General features: G+C 41.9%; 1 protein-coding gene across 2 annotated transcripts in view; it reads left to right on the top strand.

Moving 5' to 3' along the window:
* The window catches only part of arid3c (AT rich interactive domain 3C (BRIGHT-like)), a 129,737-nt gene that overhangs the window by 22,382 nt on the left and 88,596 nt on the right, over nt 1-18,759 (top strand). Inside the window, exon 3 of one of the 2 annotated variants that reach the window (XM_084055850.1) lies at nt 2,445-2,546. The exons of the other annotated variant lie outside the window; for it this stretch is intronic. Coding sequence (XP_083911976.1) covers nt 2,445-2,546 — 102 coding nt within the window. The remainder of the gene's footprint in view (nt 1-2,444; nt 2,547-18,759) is intronic. 2 annotated transcript variants of the gene reach the window in all.

Genomic DNA, 18,759 nt, shown 5'->3' with positions numbered 1-18,759 from the left:
AGGAGAAGAAGCTATAAGATCTGAAAGACAACGTCAGAGGGTGGGGGGTTTGTGTGTGTGTGTGTGTGTGGTGGGAAAAGTACTCACATTTTGTATTTAAGTAAAAGTATCAATACTGCAATAGTAGAAATACTCTGTTACAAGTAGAAGCCTCGTATTCAAAATGTACTTGAGTAAAAGTACAAACGTATTGGCATCAAAATGTGCTTAAAGCACCAAAAGTAAAAGTACTCATTGTGCAGAATGGCCCATTTCAAGTTTTCAAACATCTTTTGAAAATAGCAGATCTATTTACTCCAGTAAAGTAAAACATACCTAAAAATGTCACTTAAGTACAGCACTTGAGTAAATGTACTTAGTTTACACCACTGTGTGTGTGTGTGTGTGTGTGTGTGTGTGTGTGTGTGTGTGTGTGTGTGTGTGTGTGTGTGTGTGTGTGTGTGTGTGTGTGTGTGTGTGTGTGTGTGTGTGTGTGTGTGTGTGTGTGTGTGTGTGTGTGCGTGCGTGCGTGTACTTGTATAACTATAATAGTGAGGGCCATGTCGCCACAGGTATAGTAGTAGAATTGGAGAAATAGACATTGTGATGACAATTTTCCTGCATGGCCCTCGCAAGAGAAAATGGTTGTTTGATGGTTAAAACATATCATTAGAGTATGCTGCGTTCACACTGGCACAGATACAAAAGAAGATGCCAAAGCTACACTACATATTTGTGGCATTGAATCTTTGTAGCTGAACGTTGAAACCAGCTCAATATGTTTTTGTAGCTGTTGTAGCTTTTGTAGCGGCTATGGATGTATAACTTTGTATCTTCATGTTGCTGGCTTCCATTGAAAAAAGAATGGTGGCCTAGTATCTTTGTCGCTGCCGGTGTGAACGCACCATAATGCGTACAAGATATGCTTGCAGAGTTAACCCATTCAATCCGGGAACGCATCTGTGTCATTTTAAGATTTATTTAGCTATTCAAAAATAGCAGATATACAAGCTCATAGCGCGGCACCGAGTGCCGCGCTATGAGCTTGTACATCCGCTATTTTTTGAAAAATTGTGAAAATGTGTGAAAATCTTTTTCTGGGGGGTCCCTGGAACAAATTATTTTGAGATGGGGCCAAATACGGCCAAATACATATCATTTTGGGTGGTCCTTGACAACATACGTTTTTTTCAAAAAACGTAGGATTTAGATGACATTTGTAAAAATCCCCCAAAAGCAAAGATTTGAGTTACAAATGTTTGAGTTACAAAAAATTTGAATAACCAAAGAAATCTAAAATGACAGAGATGCGTTCCCAGATTAAAATGGTCAAGACAGCCAGAGGTGAAGGGAGAGACACACGTACATACGTATGAGGTTTGCATCTCAATGCAAATGCTTTAGTTTGGTTCTTTCCTTAGAGACACACAAAGGATCCTGGAGCTCTCTGTTCACCCGTCGTAACCCTTTTCCTGACGTAGAAAAAGCCAACTAACATGCATGTTCCTTTTGCATGTCCTTTGCATGGAGGAATCCGCACACACTTTGCATCCGTCTCTTTGCATTTTAATTCCCCCCCTTTAAGGTCGGGGATTTGTGGCTTTCTGCTTGGATTTGAATACGCTGAGCTCCGCGATACACCTCTTCGGAGTGCATGTGCATGACATTGCGTAGTATGCAAAAGTGCATGAAATCACGTAGATATACTTATGTGATGGATAACGGAAATGGACGATCTAGAAGCATACATTGTGATGCGCTATGAGCTTGTAGATCTAATATTTGTGATATTTTTGAAAAATAGGCTCTATTCACAGCAGCCATATTATGAAGACATTCACAGGTGTTGCCAATGATACTAATGAAGGCTCTGTTCCATTCTGGTCAAACAGAGTCAGGGTTGCTGATATTGTGCATGTTGGCTCACTGGAAACACTCTGTTAAACCAGTGGGTCTACAGTTGTTGTCCAGGGACCCTCATGGGCTTCCAAATGGCCCCTTACAGGTGTGTAACTCTGAGAGTGTACAAATGGAACCAAATGGACCCGTAAGGGTCCATTTGGTTCCATTTGTACACTCTCAGAGTTATTGGGGTCGTGGAAACCACTGTGCTACACTAAATGGAACCTTCATTAGTATCATTGGTAACACCTGTGAATGTCTTCATAATAGGCTATGGCTGCTGTGAATAGAGCCTATTGTGAAACATTTGTGTTTTTTTTGTTTGTTTTTTATTTTGGGCCTTTTTTGAAAATATTCACCTATAGTGACATACTCAAAGTACGTGATGCCATATGATATATGTATACTAAATATATATATATATATATATATAGAGAGCTATTTGGGGCAGTACAGTACAGTAGCCTACAGTCCATAGGTGTTCTCCTGCCATGTGCCATCCTCGCCCCAAACGGTGGCGCTGTGTCCCTGACATCGCTCTGTGCCTCTCTGAATGATTCCAGTCAGGCGGCAGAGGCGGCGAGCGCCCGCCCAATGCAGAGAGGAGGCTGCTGGGAAATGCAAGTGTCGCTGCAGGCGGAGGCTCCGCGTCTCTGATTCAGGAGGTCAGTAAACCCCGCCCACTCCCACCTTAACTTAACCCCACCCCCCATTAACCACTTAGACCCCGTTGTGCTACTCCGTGGGACCGAGGGGGTCCTCTGTCCTTCCCCCCCCCCCCCCTACGCTAACACGCTAACACGACACACAAAAGAACGCGCAACTGCACCGCATCGACGACTATACACCGCACGAACACAACTCGACCGCACGGCGCCAACACAACTACACGGCGTAACGGAACAATCACAACTACACACACTACCGACGCGACATTTAAACACAGTACATATCTCCGGCAGAACAAACACACACGCACGCACGCACGCACGCACGCACGCACGCACACACACACACACACACACACACACACACACACACACACACACACACACACACACACACACACACACACACACACACACACACACACACACACACACACACACACACACACACACACACACACACACACACACACTGGGCCTGTACTAGTGTAGTTAACCCCCCCCCCCCAACCATGCCCCCCCCCCCCACACACACACACACACACACCTACTCATGTGCTCATATACACCCCCCCTCCCCCCAATTTGGCTATGAGTGACAGGAGGTGTAATGGGCTAACAATAGCCGGACTGGTCAAGTTTCCTCCGCGGGCTTCCCTCCCCTCTCACCGTGTCACCCCTCACCCCCCCACCCCCCAGTACTCCCTCCCACCCCCACCCCCGCCCCTTTCAACCCACCCAGCAGCGGTAGTGTAAAGCCCTGTTGGAAAGACAATACTGCTTTTTGGCTGATAGAGAAGCCAGGCTGAGGAGAGTTGACACTTCAAACTGCGAGAGCAGCAAGCTTCCGAAAGTCACTCCCACTAATCAAGTGTGCGTGCGTGTGTGTGTGTGTGTGTGTGTGTGTGTGTGTGTGTGTGTGTGTGTGTGTGTGTGTGTGTGTGTGTGTGTGTGTGTGTGTGTGTGTGTGTGTGTGTGTGTGTGTGTGTGTGTGTGTGTGTGTGTGTGTGTGTGTGTGTGTGTGTGCGTGCGTGCGTGCGTGCGTGCGTGCGTGCGTGCGTGCGTGCGTGTGTGCGTGTGCGCATGTGTGTGTGTAGGGGGGTGTCGGGTTACTCGCAGGTTTTTAAAACGAGGCACCAGCCACATATACCTCCAAGGATATGTAGATGCTGCATGCATGGAGGTTCAGCTGTGTGTCCGCAGGGTTTGTTTTGATATCCCATTGTGGTCCTCAAAGTGGGGGTCCTTGAGGGAGTTTTCCAGGGGGTCCCCGTGCAGCAAAATTGGTTGATTTAGTGTCAAGATCAGTTTGAAAGGAATCAATGTAATCAAATTTGATCAAATCAAATTAGCCCAATTATACATCGGCTATTTGAAAATAGATTTCTTTGTCTATTCAAAAATCGCAGACATACAAGTTCATAGCGCGGCACCGAGTGCCACGCTATGAACTTGTAGATCTGCTATTTTTGAAAAATCGTGAAAATTTTTTTTTTCGATTTTTTTCCAAAAACTGTTAGGATTTAGATTATTTTTAAAGAATCGCCTCAGGTCTTAGGGCACACGATCTTGTCTGATGGGGGTCTACAGCGAAATATAATGTCAATTTGTGGGGGGGATGGGTACTTGACATGAAAATGTTTGAGAACCACTATCCTAATACAGTACAATTCTCAGTGTTCATTTAGCTTTAGGGTGCACAAACTGTAATAGGTCCATGTGGTTCCATTCTTGCACTCTTTCAGAGGTGTGTTTGGAAGGGTCCAGAGGTGTTTTTAAAGCCTCTGTTTGACACCAGCACCATGTGGTAAATAATGATTTTCCAGCTCATGTAGCATCATAGAGCAGGCTCTCTAATTAGCATATAGCCCTGAGCCTGGAAGCAGGGTTGAACTCACACACCGATGCTAAATGACTCACTTCTTATGGTTCACACACACACACACACACACACACACACACACACACACACACACACACACACACACACACACACACACACACACACACACACCCCGAGCAGTGTTGCCATGTCTGCTTATTATAAACAACTTTGGGCTTGTTTTTCGGTGAAGTCGCTAGTAAATATTGGCGGTTGCGGGTTGTGTTTTTTTGGGCTTGTTTCTAAAGCGTATAGTTGCTTATTTAGGGCTTGCTTCCTAATGTTGTTGGTTCTCAAACATGTTCATGGCAAGGACCCACAATGCGACGCTTTGTTAGCTTGTAGCTTTGCTATTTTCAAATAGCCGATGTATAGGTTTAAAGTGTTCATGTGGCCTACTGTCGCTTCTTTTGGGCTAGTTTTCATAGACCTGGTTGCTTGTCTCTCTCGCAAAATCTGGCAACACTGACACCGGCTTCATGTAGCTTCTGTTGGAAAGGAAAAAAACTTCTAAAACATGCCTGTGTAGCCGCCCGCGCTGTGCTGCTGAGCAGAGGCGGAAAGTAACTAAGTGCATTTACTCAAATACTGTACGTGGGTACAATTTTGAGGTTCTATATTTTACTTGAGAATTTCAAGTAATTAACCAATTAAACCCCATATGGTTGACCGGCGTGCCTCAAGGCTAGGCTATAGTGTATTTTTCTGATTTGTTTTATCGTGGGGAAAGCTTTCGCTGAAAATAGCCTACCGACAAGCTCACAACGCGACGCATGCGCGTCGCGTTGTGAGCTTGTCGATCTGCTATTTTCTCTGTGGCATGGATTGCATGCTCATAGATCTTTAACAGTGGCTAATAGAGAAAACAGTAGGCATGGATTCTTGCCTCGGGATCCTGTCCACATGTTTGTTTTACACACTTCCTCTGCAGCCCCGTTCGGCCTCGACGAGCAATAAAGATGATTTATCATGAGTTCGGATGGGAAATGGGAAATGAAAACACACTCCGCTGATTTCTGTTGTCTCATTTGTTTGGTCCAGTTCCTCAGGTGTTATGCTATATGCTTACGCCACTACAACGCATGGAGGGATGCCCCCCCCACCCCCCACCCTCCTAATAAGACAGAGATCAGAAATTACAATTGTCACTGACTGAAGTTTGACTAAAGATCGCACAACTCTTTGTCCAGCAGTAAGGATGCTATGGTTAGCATAGCGTAATTTCTTTTAAATGGAATTTTGCAAACATCAAACATATCAGACAGTCTACATTCACCAAAAAGTCTGACCAGAAGCAGCGATAAAACATAGAATGAATGGGGGGGGGGTATTTATCATAAACGGAGGCATGGATCCCCCCCCCCCCCTCATCAAATTGACTTGTGAGAAAGATGACTATAACTCTATGGGGGGCTCTGAAACCTGGTCTTGTGAATTTGACGGACAGCGGGAGGGGAATCAGCCTGGTTTTAATGTTGACTAGATCAGTGGTTCCTAATTTTTTTGCTCTTGACCCAAAAAGGATATTAGACGTTAGACGACCTTGTAGATCAGCTATTTTCACTACTTCTTAAAAATGTAAAAATGGTTTAAAAATGTATTTATGGAAATTATTAGATTTTTTCATTTAATTTATCAAATACTTTTGAAAAAACGTTGGATTTAAACTTTTTTTTATCTTTTGAAAAAATACATATTTATTTTTCAATGTGGGAAACGGAAACATATAAAGATCGGTCCGTGACCCACCAATGGGCCCTCGACCCAGTGTTTGGGAAACAGAGGACTAGATGATCCGAGAGCTTTCATCAGCTTCATCAACTAATCAACGTCCAAACCTGGCGTTGGATGGGAATTAGACACGACATGGTGGATCAATGTGAGGTAATCAGCCATAGGTGTTGATGGAAGGCCCCTTCGCTCAATGATCTGCTCCATCCCTCAAATTGGAGGCAATAAGAGCTATGTGTGAGAAATGCCATGTCGCGTTTCGTCACAGACACGAGAGCAGACGCGGACGGGAGGTGTCGGAATTAAAGGACCACTTCACCCAAAAACATGATGAATGCGACAACATTTAAATTGTCGCATTCCCGAGCCAATAAGTTAATAGGAGACCAATCTTAACAGGAGCAAAACCCATATTTAAAACATTCTCTATGAGCGGTGATTATCAGTGATTACACAGTGAGAGTTGTTTATGTTATTCTTTTATATAGTTTTACATCGGTCTCCTACCACATTGGACACCGCAAAATATTGAATTAATGGCTCAGGAGCCATTCTATGAGCTTGTAGATCTGGTATTTTTGAATAGCCAATGTATAAGATATATGGTTAAAGTGGTTAAAATGATTGTGACGCTATATTAACCCCACAAGGACACCTGGGGGTCCCCCCGGATCCCACTTTGAAAGCTTTAAGCCACCTACCCGACGCAACAGCTCGTGCGGGGGGTGTCTGTCTTCCTTATAAATGGAGGACTGGGCTATATCCACTCCACTTGCTGTTTGTCATTTATTATTTGACACACACACACACACAACTGAGCGGAAGGCAGACGGAAAAAAAGAAAAACACCGGAAGGGAAACCAAGATAGCGGAATGAAGCGACAGACAATTGAAGTTGACGATTGATGAAATGATTGCATGTGTGTGTAGCGAACGTAGGGGTTCCAATCTGCATTCCATCCAGGCAGGGGCGTCACGGCCATTCACTGTGCGTACGACGCGACACCCTCACTCTCACGGATGCGTGATTTCATACCCCCCACTTTTTGAAAAAATAAAATATTTTTTTAATTTTTAATTATAATTGTTTTGATAATAAATCGGTAGAATCAGGCAAAAATAAGAATGAAATAACCTAACCCTAACCCTAAAACCGAAATAAAGTAACCAAAACACAGAAAAAAAACTAACAAAATCCGCTGAAAAAAACACATTTTTTTTATACACAATTCGTTTACATTTGACAGTTAGAAATGTTCGCTCGAAAAAAAATATATGCAAAAGATTTGCAAAAAATAGCAGATACATTTTTTCAAAAATAGCAGATCTACAAGCTCTTGCTCGAGCTTGTATATCTGCTATTTTTGAATAGCCAAAGTATAAAATAAGGGGTATAGTCCACCGAAAGTCCATCCCCCCCACCTTCTGAGAGCCTGTGACGTCCCTGGTTCCAGACCCCATGCATTTTTCCGATAGAGATTCCCAAAAGGATTTATATGAATTATTTTAAGCTGAGAATCAAACCATCCAGGATCCTGGTGATTCATGACCATAAAACAGGACCTCTGCTCCTAGCCCGCTTGAGTCGTACAGTCTCCAGCCCGTTGGAGCTTGTAGATCTGCTAAATTCGATTCACCTATAATGACATTGTCCAAAATAGGGATGCCAATTTGAAAGTTGTTAAGCACTACAAATACCAACGGCAGCTTGTATACAGTATGCCACAATCTCATTGTACGTGTACAGTATGCGTATATACGTGTACAGTATGTGTATGTAATATATTCACCAGTCAACATCGTTCAGACACATTTTTCAGGGTTTTGAAGGTAAGCAATTGTCACCCGGAACAAGGAATGACAATGACGTGCGCCGGTGTGGTCTATCTCCTGTCACGAAACGACCGATTTCGCCTCAGAAATCTCCTGAAAGAAACATATTGACGAGAGGCTGAGAAGTTTACTCCGCCATTATATCGCATAACTGTCACTGTATCTAATGGGATGTGTAACCCGACCTTGAGAGTTGAAAAATGGTTGCAGGTTCTTTTCTTGCTTGCGTGCGGCCGTCAAAGAAACATTACTCTGGCGGCGTGCTCCATGTGGACAAAAAGAAAAAAGAAAGAGAGGAATTGTTTGATTGTGTTTATAGAATCTTTGCGCCTGGCTTATTTCTTTTTTCCCCCGCAAGCTGTAATGGAAGCTCAAGGTCAACACTGCAATCCGCTGAACAATGGAATTACAAAGAGAAGAAAGGCTGTTTTTCATTTCTTTAGAAAGCCTTTGATAAAAAGCATGGTCTCTTTTACTGAGAGGCTCTTAACCCATTAAGACCCGGGAACGCATCCGGGTGTCGTCATTTTTAGATTTTTTTGGGCTTTTCAAAAATAGAAGATCTGCAAGCTTGTAGCGTGAGTGCCATGCTACGAGCTTGTAGATCTGCTAGTTTTTTTTATCTAGAAATGTGCAAATCTTTGAATATATACATTTTTAAGCGAACATTTGTAACTCAAATCTTTGTTTCTGGGAGGATTCTACAAATGTCTTCTAAATCCTAACATCATCATCATGCCCTTTCATGTCAAGGACCTCCCAAAATGATATGTATTTGGCCACAGACCCCCATCTCAAAATATGTTGTTCCAGGGATCCCCAGAAACAAAGATTTGAGTTAAAAATGTATGTATTCAAAGATTTGCACACATTTTCATAATGATTTTTCCCCCCCAAAAAATAGCAGATCTACAAGCTCGTAGCTCGAGCTTGTAGATCTGCTATTTTTGATTAGCCCAAAGAAATCTTAAAATGACACCCAGATGCGTTCCCGGTCTCGATGGCTTAATGAAAGGCCTCGGCTAACACTCCCGCGGCGCTAGCCTTCCAATGATCCACGCTCCAAGCATCTGATGCTATATAGACGCTTGTGTCATTTGGGTTGATTCTTGCATGGGATATTATGCCACCTTTGTGCGTTCCTTTGCATCCGTACAGAACACCAGCTTGAAATGTTGATGTGCTGATATGAATGAACTTAGGGAGACTATAGATTCTTTGCTGAGGCTCACTATGAGCACTTTGGATGCCTTGAAAGTCAATAATGAAACGGTAACAAAGGACGAGAGCATGAGTCATATGGGTTGTCTAGCATCTGTCCAACATTTATCCAACGTGTCTTGAGCTTGTAGATTGGCTGTTTTTGCTATATCTGTGGTACGAAAAAAACAAACGTTGCTGTCAGGTGAAAACTCCACATGTCCAAAACTGTTACCAGCAGATTCAATGTAAAACAAGAGAAATATGACACAAGTCATATTATACCAGGTTGCTCTCTCCAGCGTCCCCGCACGGAACCAAATGGACCCGTGGTCCTGTACCCTTTCGCTCGCGGACTAACAAAAACAGACGATGAACCCTCGTTGGCTGGTCATTTAGCCTATAAAAAAGCCCAGAAAAAGTAACGCAAAAATCACGCAAAAGGGCCAGCCTATTGAGGAAAAAGTCACCACTAGCTGGAGTGTAGATAGAGACCACGTTTGGCAACCTGGTAAACATTGCTGATCTACAAGCTGAAAATGGAAGGCATCGCGGCATGTTTTCAGCTTATAGATCGGCTATTTTTGCTACTTTGTGTGATATTGTACTATGACGAAGTAGTAGAAGTGGTTAAAGGGATAGTTCACCCCCAAAATGACTTTTTTTCCTATCGATTAGTCACCCCATAAGAGAGACTCGAATTCATGGATATTGTTTTGTTTTTGTCGCATCCCTAAGCCTATAGTTTGATGACCGACAGCGGTTCCGGTAGGAGACACAAAGAGTCTTCTTTGTGTCTCCTACCGGAACAGCTGCTTACAAAAAAATATCCATGGATTTAAGTCTCCATGGGGTGACTAATAGATAGAAAAAACATATTTTTAGGGGTGAACTATCCCTTTAAGAAAATTGTATTCTTATTTTTTTTTTATTTGTTTATTTTTTACAAATGCAGCCTGCTCATATCCGTAGTGATATGGACTGGTTTGCGGGACTTTAACAGGAATCCACTCGGAGGCCCAGCTGTAGCGTCCGTCACGAAGAAGAGAGGGGGGTCAGGGAAGCAATCAGTAAATTCAGATTGAGCCTGCTTGCCCGAATCAATACTAAACAGATACACTTCCTAATGTGCTTATGGATCCCTCGGTGTGAAAACACAACAAAACGGAACACACACACTTCCTTCCTTTATCCACCACCCCCCCACCCCTCCACCCACCCCCCCCCCCCACCCTTCAGATAGCTTGTCTAAACATACAGCGGACAAACGGAGGAAGGAGAGCTTTCATTTAATGGCCAGCGCAGTGTCACGGCAGTGAGGCCGCGGGGAAATAAGTTGGTCACTTTGATTCCAGCCGCAAACTAAGAGGGAAATAAATAAAAAAACACTGGGCGCTTATGAAAACACGTGTGAATTGGATCCGGAGGTAAACAAAGCTTTTGCTACACTTGTGGCTCACGCGAGGTGCTCGTGCCTGATTTGCACTTATGCTGGTGTTGCGCGGGGATATGCCCAGTCTTCAAGCCACGGCACGCTGTGAGCTTGTAGATCAGATATTTTCGGTTCAAGACACCGGCACGCACATTTGGGCAGTCACTACCTGCTAAATAATCTATCACTCTAATATTACTTTCCCCAGTAACAAGTGGTGTAACTTGATCCGAAAACAGTAATAATATCACAATTATGAATCCAAGCAACACTGGATTAAGTTACAATGAACGTGATTCGTTTTTGACTGAGCTAGACTATTAAGCCTATAAGGATTTACATGCGAAATCTATAAGTTATCAACACGTTGTGACGTGTTGTGATACATATTGTAAGCTTCTGATCTGTTCTTTTTAAGCATCTGCCGCCTCGACAAATTATGACGTAACTCATATGCAAGGTTGACAAAAATAATATAGTAACGCAACTTGTAATGCAACTAATCTTGATACATGTACCAAGTAATACGTAATATTAGTCCCTTTTAAAGGAGTAATAGGCCTAATAAATAACTTATTATTTTTCCTTAGTACAGTAATTTGCCCAACACTGCTGGCATGCATACTGAATATTTGCCACTAAGTATAAATCAAGCTTCATTGCTTGAGCTTTAAAAATGACATGTTTAAATGAAAGGAGCATCCATTCTTGTCGTTTGCCTTTTCCATCAGCGTACGTACACAGACAGAGAGGTGTTACGCTATTTCCCCCTGAATCCCACCTAATGGCGTTACTTAGAAGTCGGACACGTTAATGCATGCGTTTGTTGTTAGCAGGTTCCTCCCATCGGGGCTCTCTGATAAATGTCTTATCCTGGTATGAAATGCACTGGAGAGGGGGGGAAAAAAAGATTATTCAGCCTGGCTCACATGGGGATAAAAAAAAATCTATATTGACCTTGTTGGACGAGAGTCAATGGTGAGGGGGTCAGCACTTAGACAAGCTAGCTCATTGCATCAAGCAGGTGATTTTGGGGTGAGGTGTGTGTGTGTGTGTGTGTGTGTGTGTGTGTGTGTGTGTGTGTGTGTGTGTGTGTGTGTGTGTGTGTGTGTGTGTGTGTGTGTGTGTGTGTGTGTGTGTGTGTGTGTGTGTGTGTGTGTGTGTGTGTGTGTGTTTTTCGTGAAAAAGGGCATTACAGCTGAAAATTTCAAGAAATATAATTCAAAAGATTTTGATTATTTTTCGAAATTTTTGAAAGTAAGACCACTTAAACAGTGGTGTGTTCTAGGTTTTTTCGGAGGGTATAGGATAATTATTCCCTGCACGACATGCGCGATAAGGCTTTTTTCCCCAAAAATCTGCACTGTATACAGCGTATACAGCGTAAGACGGTAGAACACACCACTGCACTTAAACCCTATATACTTCGTTGACCGGGAGTCCCCCTTAGGCGTCTGTACTTAGTCCCCTCCTTTTTCTCTCTACTACAAATACTGCTTTTTCTCTCTATACCCAGAAATGGCCAATCTAAGCTCTCAACCCGTTGCATTTTGAGCTCGTAGATCGACTATGTTCGCCTATCACGGCAGTAAGCCCCTTCCATTGTGGTTAGGCGGTTAAAGAGACAAGCGCGTCAGTTGTGTCCGTGTATTGATAAGTACGACTTCCGATCTTGTGGGAACGCGATCGGAAGTCGTAGGAACGAGATCATTTTAAGGGGAAAAAATAGGTAGAAATTATTTTGGAGAAACTTTTGTTTTGGTCATGTTGATTTTTTCCCCCTCCTCAATATTATCTCGTTCCCACGACTTCCGATCTCGTTCCCACGAGATCGGAAGTCGTGGGAACGAGATAATAGTAAGGAGAAAAAAAGTCGGTGGAACATTTTTTCCGGGGAAAGGGAACAGAATAAAAGAGACTTTTTTTTTTTTTTTTTACTGTTGTCATTACATTGGTTCTGGGTGGTTGTGTGTGAGTCATGCTATGTGCGAGCAGTGCGCTGTAGCTTTAAGAATGCAGTGTAATGTGATCCTCTCTAATCAGCATGTTAGTCCTGTGAAATGTGACATGAGCTGCATGGCTGACACTCTGCTGCTGTTTGCCATAAGCAGTGGTGGACAGTAACTTAGTGCATTTTGCTTTTGAGTACTGTACTTAAAGCGGCAAAAAAACGTTTTTTTTTGGTAATGAATAAAATGTTACTTTGTCCAATCTGTATGGTAGAGTAATACAATATAACTTATTGGGGTGGATGTATTTTGTGTCCCTGCTCTGTCCCTGAGATCGTGTCAAAGGTCATGTCTCACCTAGACACAGGATCTGACACAAATTCTGACCTGATGGTCAAGATTCCATGTATCCCCTGAGTAAGCAGGCAGGCTATATTTGTAAAAAAGCACTTGCGCAGGAAACCGGGTTCAAATCCAAGGAAAGTTAAATTTAAAGTCAATTTTTTGAGTTTTTGTTTTGTTTTTGTCTTTGGCAAGCTGATGGCTTGTTTTTGTCTTTGGCAAGCTGATGGCTTTTACTCAGCTGAATTATGAATAGTAATATTGTACTTTTGACACCACTATACATTTCTAGGAACTTAGGACCGAAACGTACACAAGCATATTATTTATTAACACTTTATGCCCTATTATAATATTGTGTAAATAGCATATCTACATGCTCTCAACGTGTCGTGCTGCGTCGCGTTGAGAGCTTGTAGATCTGCTATTTTCACTATACGTCTGAAATTTTCTTTCTGAAATGTTGTACTACATCATTTGTACTTTTGAATACTCGAGTATTTGCTTCCAAAAATCAGAGTACTTCTTCAGTGTGACCTACTTGGGGACAGGGCATGGCCGGTAGAATATAGCGCTTAGCGCTTTGGAAATAACTCACTTGGTCAGAGATCAACTAAGGGGATTAAACATCAGATTAAATCAACAGATTAGTGATTGAGCACATGAGGGCTGTGTGTGGTCGCATATGTAAAAGGATGGTCCGTTGATGCTCCTGGATAAATGGAGATACAGGATAAAAAAAGACGAAGAAACTGCCTTATCTCATCGACAGAAACGTGCGTCTGTATTCATTCTTCATGATTAAATGATGTTAGTGAATATGAAATGATATTGGCTGGTTGTTTTTTGTGTGACAGAGCATATGGTTATTATCACCTCTTGACAGCTTATCAGCTTTGGAATACTAATCCCTTGCAGTGTTGCCACTTGCTACGTGGGTTAGCTGTAATAGGTTAAGGCACTGTTTCTCAAACGGTGGGTCGGGACCGGTCTTTGGGTCGCGGACACATTTTCATGGGTCGCGAGTAAATATCCCCTTTTTTTTTCATTTCCTACAAAAAAAAAAGTTTATTTGTCTTTCTTCAAAAATGTCCTAAAAAAAATCCCAATTCAAACATTTTTCAAAAGAATTTCATAAAATAAAATAAAAAAATCTTAAGAAATGCCATGAATAAAAAAGATATGCATTTGGTGTTGGGGGGGAAAAAGAAGAAGACCAAGTACAGAGCCAAAGGTCAAGTTACCAAAGTATTGAGGGTTTAAGTGGCTAAATGTTTGAAAACCCACATTAACATGAATCCAACATATTCATAGAAAAGATCAGGTAGACAAACAAAACGAAAAACATGGATTTACACAACTGATGATAGTGCTGTCAAACAAGCCGAAGCTATCGATGAAATCTATGAATACGTTTAACCACAGTAGTGGGGGGGGGGGGGGGGTCCCTGCTTTGTCTCTCTCAGCTAAGGGGTCCTTGGCCTGAAACACGTTGAAGACCCCTGTCTTATAGGCTGACATGTGGACATACCTTGTCTTGTCCTGGCTTGTCAATAATCTCAGAGCATTGTGGGGTTGATGCACAGTTTCTTGTAACAGCATAATGGCTGTTGGATACATTATCCTGTGTTGAAATGACATTTTCCGGTGGTCTGCTATTGTTACACAACGTTTAAGTGCTGCACATGTTAATGTACTTAAATCCTCACGGTTGAGATTTGCCAGATTGCTCTGTAAACATCTAAAATGTTCAATTTATCCCTGAAAGTGAGATACAGCAACACTGCATGTAATTTAGAGTTAGATGACCCAGAATAGGTTTATAGGGGAATGGCAGTCAGCCATTTGTGTTTCATTTGGTGACAGTTCTTTTTTTAAACTGGAACAGGAATGAAACGTTAGTTTTAAAAGGAAACTTTCACCCTGAGAGAGTAACCCCTTTAAACCTGGCGTCCCTATTTTTGGGAATGTCATAGATTCACATGTTTTGAAAACCTTTGAAACGTTTTGAAAACATTGATTTCGAAAATAGTCGATCTATAAGCTCACAACGCGTTGAAAAAAAAAGACAAAAATCTAGTAAATAAATCAAGTCAAGTGGATGGCAGCTAGAGTTCATACCAACTATTAAAAAAAATACAATGGTGAACGACATAATTATATTTATCTTTATAGTTATAGTGCTCAGTGTGAATGGCACTTGAGTGATACATGGGTGTCATTATAAAGCTTTCATTAGACACTTTTAGAGTTTTTTTTCCACACAGACACATATCCTGTCAGAAAGGCGGCGTGCTTGATAAGTACTTAATTTATTCACTATCAGCGTTTCTATGCAACAGTAACACAGTTGGGGTGTTAACTGTTTCTCCGTGGTCAGGACACATCTTGATACAACGTATCGCCACCGTCGGGTGGAAACCTCGCATGTCCTAAACCCAGCGGTATAAATTACTTAAGTACATTTACTCAAGTACTGTACTTGAGAACAATTTTGAGGTGCTTTAACTTTACTGGAGTATTTCAAATGGTTTATATACTTTTACTTCTACTCCACACTACATCTCAGAGGCAAATATTGTACTTTTACTCCACTACAATTATTTGAAAACTTTAGTTACTAGTTACTTTGCGGATATAAATGATTATACGTTATGAAACATACATTAACCACTTTAGCCCTATTTTATACCATGGCTATTTGAAAATAGCCGATCTACAAGCTCACAACGCGTCGCACTGCGACGCGTTGTGAGCTTACAAGAGATGTAGATCTGCTATTTTCAAACATTTTAGTACTTACTTTTAGTACTTTAAGTACATTTTGATACCAATACTTTTGCACTTTTACTCAAGTCAATTTTGAATTCCGAACTTTCACTTGTAACAGAGTACTTCTACATTACAGTAGTGATACTTTTACTTAAGTAAAACATTTGAGTACTTTTTTCCACCACTGCCTAAACCTTACTTTAGCTTTTGAGGAAATGGCATTTCCCGATCTACAGGATCTACATGCTAGATCTACAAGTAATACTTGCCATTCGGCTGTCTTTGCTATTTTTGCTATTTTTGCTATTTCTGCTACTTTTGCGCGGCACTCTCGATGATGTAGGGCGTTGATTTACTAACAACAAAAGCAACAAATAATGTATACAACGTTCAAATATGGAGATAAAAGGTTTCTGCCCAGACGGCAACAATATCTGACTTGTGATAACATGTTGAAATGCTAATGGAAATGCAGAAAACAAGTGCTGGTTCGCAATGTGGGTTTCAACACTCTTATTTCAGTTAGTGGTTAGATATGCTAATGCAGGCCACCAGGAAATGAAAAAGAAATGCTTATCTAAACATGACACATCGCTTTCATCACATCTGTAACGTTCAGCCGCATTTATAGAACAGAATTATGTCGGATGCGTTGGATGATTATTTTATTCCTCCAATGAAAGTTTGAATTCATCCTTTATTTAACAGTGTCCTCCCCTTCCCTTCTCTCTGTGGTTTTGCCCCAAACAAAAGACACGGTGTAGATTCTGATATCATGAAGCCATATCTCTATGCCTTTGTTTTTGTAAATGGTGTGTGTGTGTGTGTGTGTGTGTGTGTGTGTGTGTGTGTGTGTGTGTGTGTGTGTGTGTGTGTGTGTGTGTGTGTGTGTGTGTGTGTGTGTGTGTGTGTGTGTGTGTGTGTGTGTGTGTGTGTGTGGTGGGGGGGGACACACACAACATTTTCCTCGTTGTTTTATGTTTAGAAAAGGTTCTTTATGTTTAGAGGTTAGAGTTACGCCTGATACTTATATAGTTGTGCACTGTTGCTGTGTATACCGTGACAAATTGTGAGCTTGTAGATCTGCTATTTTCAGTTTTAAGGTTAAGGTTAAAAATGGCAATCATGATATCACCACCATAGTATCAAAATGCCATCACAAAAAAAAACACACATGTGTGTTTGTGTGTGTGTGTGTGTGTGTGTGTGTGTGTGTGTGTGCGCGCGTGCGCACACACATGCTTGCGCGTGTTTGAGTGTGTGTTTGGTAGAGACAGAATTTGTGGTGATATCTTAGCCATCTGCTTCCACAGTGGCTACGGGCTGACCTGTGTGTGTGTGTGTGTGTGTGTGTGTGTGTGTGTGTGTGTGCGTGTGTGTGCGCGCGCGCATGTGTGTGTGTTGGGCTCTGCGTGGCTGACAGACAGGAAATGCCATCCCTGTGTGATGATGTGGCACTTTGGGCCATAAATCCAGCAGTCCCTCCTTCTCCCTACATGGTCAGCCCGCCCGCCCCACCCCCACCCCCACCCCCACCCTCCATCCTGTTCATCCACTATACAGCCATGATGCCCTCCCCAAATCTGTGTCTGTGTACTGTTCTCAAAGACGTCAAGAATGATCCAAACATGCCGGGATCCCGTATAGACTTTTCACAGGGTTCCCCTTTTTCACTGAAGACAAGTCCCTTTTAACCACTTTAAAGGGGGTTTAAGAGATGAAATACATGCGTTACATAGCTCTATATTGTGATTGTAATCATCGCTATAGAGTGTTTGTTCAGGAACAGGGGTCTCCCCGAACCCCCCAGTTCTCTAATAAACAGAAAAAAAGAAGGGGGAAAAAATCGGGTCTGAATAGCAATTTCATCCAATCAGGAGAGAGAACTCATGCCGGATACAGGATAAACAAGAAGTGAGATTGGAAAGTGATGAAACAAAGAAATCAGCAGACAGAATCTGAATTAAACAACAGTATCAAATTTAAGCAAAATGATAATAAATGAATACAAAATCCTAAACAATAATAATATCTACAGATCTACACGCTCACAACGCGTTGCAACGCGACCCGTTTTGGGGCTCGGGCTATTTCCGCTCGTCATTGCGTAGGGCTTACGTTGTTAAAGATGTTTTATGGTTGCAGCTTTCTTTTGCAAGGAAACAAAGCGTGGCTCATGACCAAGTGATTTCCTGCCATTTAGCTCCTGTTCGGTGTCACATGATTGATGGCCTTTTGCATACATCTATTAGATTAATTGGGTTACACGGTAATCCAATTAAAATCTCTGCCGGCTGAGCTGCCGCCATGGAACGCTGGCGTGTGGATTGGCAAAAGAACCGGTGGACTGCAACGCAAACAAACACTTGGGCTTTGGGATGGTGAACCTCACTGATGTACAAGGATTACTGTCATGTGTTGCTTTAAGTGATCAATGAGAAACATTTCAATCTTAACCCATTCAATCCGGGAACGCATCTGTGTGTCATTTTACTTTGGCTATTTTTGAATCTTTGAATAATGTATATTTTTAAAGCGAACATTTTGTAACTCAAATCTTTGCTTCTGGTGGTACCTGGAACAAAATATTTACAAAAATGTTCGCTTTAAAAATATATATATATTCAAAGATTTGCACACATTTTCACGATTCCTCAAAAATAGCAGATCTACAAGCTCATAGCACATAGACCATTGACATAGAAACATGTTTTTTTTTCAGAAAAATGTTAAGATTTAGAAGACATGTGGAATCCCCAGAAGCAAATATTTGAGTTACAAATGTTCGCTTTAAAATATATATACCGGTATATATATATATAGTCAAAGAATTGCACACATTTTTCAAAAATAGCAGATCTACAAGCTCGTAGTGCGGCACTCGATGCCCGCTACGAGCTTGTAGATCTGCTATTTTGGAATAGCCATTGAAACGTGCTGCGTTCCCGGTCTTAATGGGTTAAGTTTCCATTAGAAAGATTTGAGCGGTCATTTGAGTGTATGAGATTATAGAGATTCAATGCAGGTAGTAGTTCTATTATGTTGTGTTTTATTCTATCCTATATCTAT

This window comes from Gymnoscopelus microlampas (assembly GCF_963454915.1).
Source record: "Gymnoscopelus microlampas genome assembly, chromosome: 4".
In the NCBI taxonomy this organism is placed as follows: domain Eukaryota; kingdom Metazoa; phylum Chordata; class Actinopteri; order Myctophiformes; family Myctophidae; genus Gymnoscopelus; species Gymnoscopelus microlampas.
This window is presented reverse-complemented; position numbering and strand designations above follow the sequence as displayed.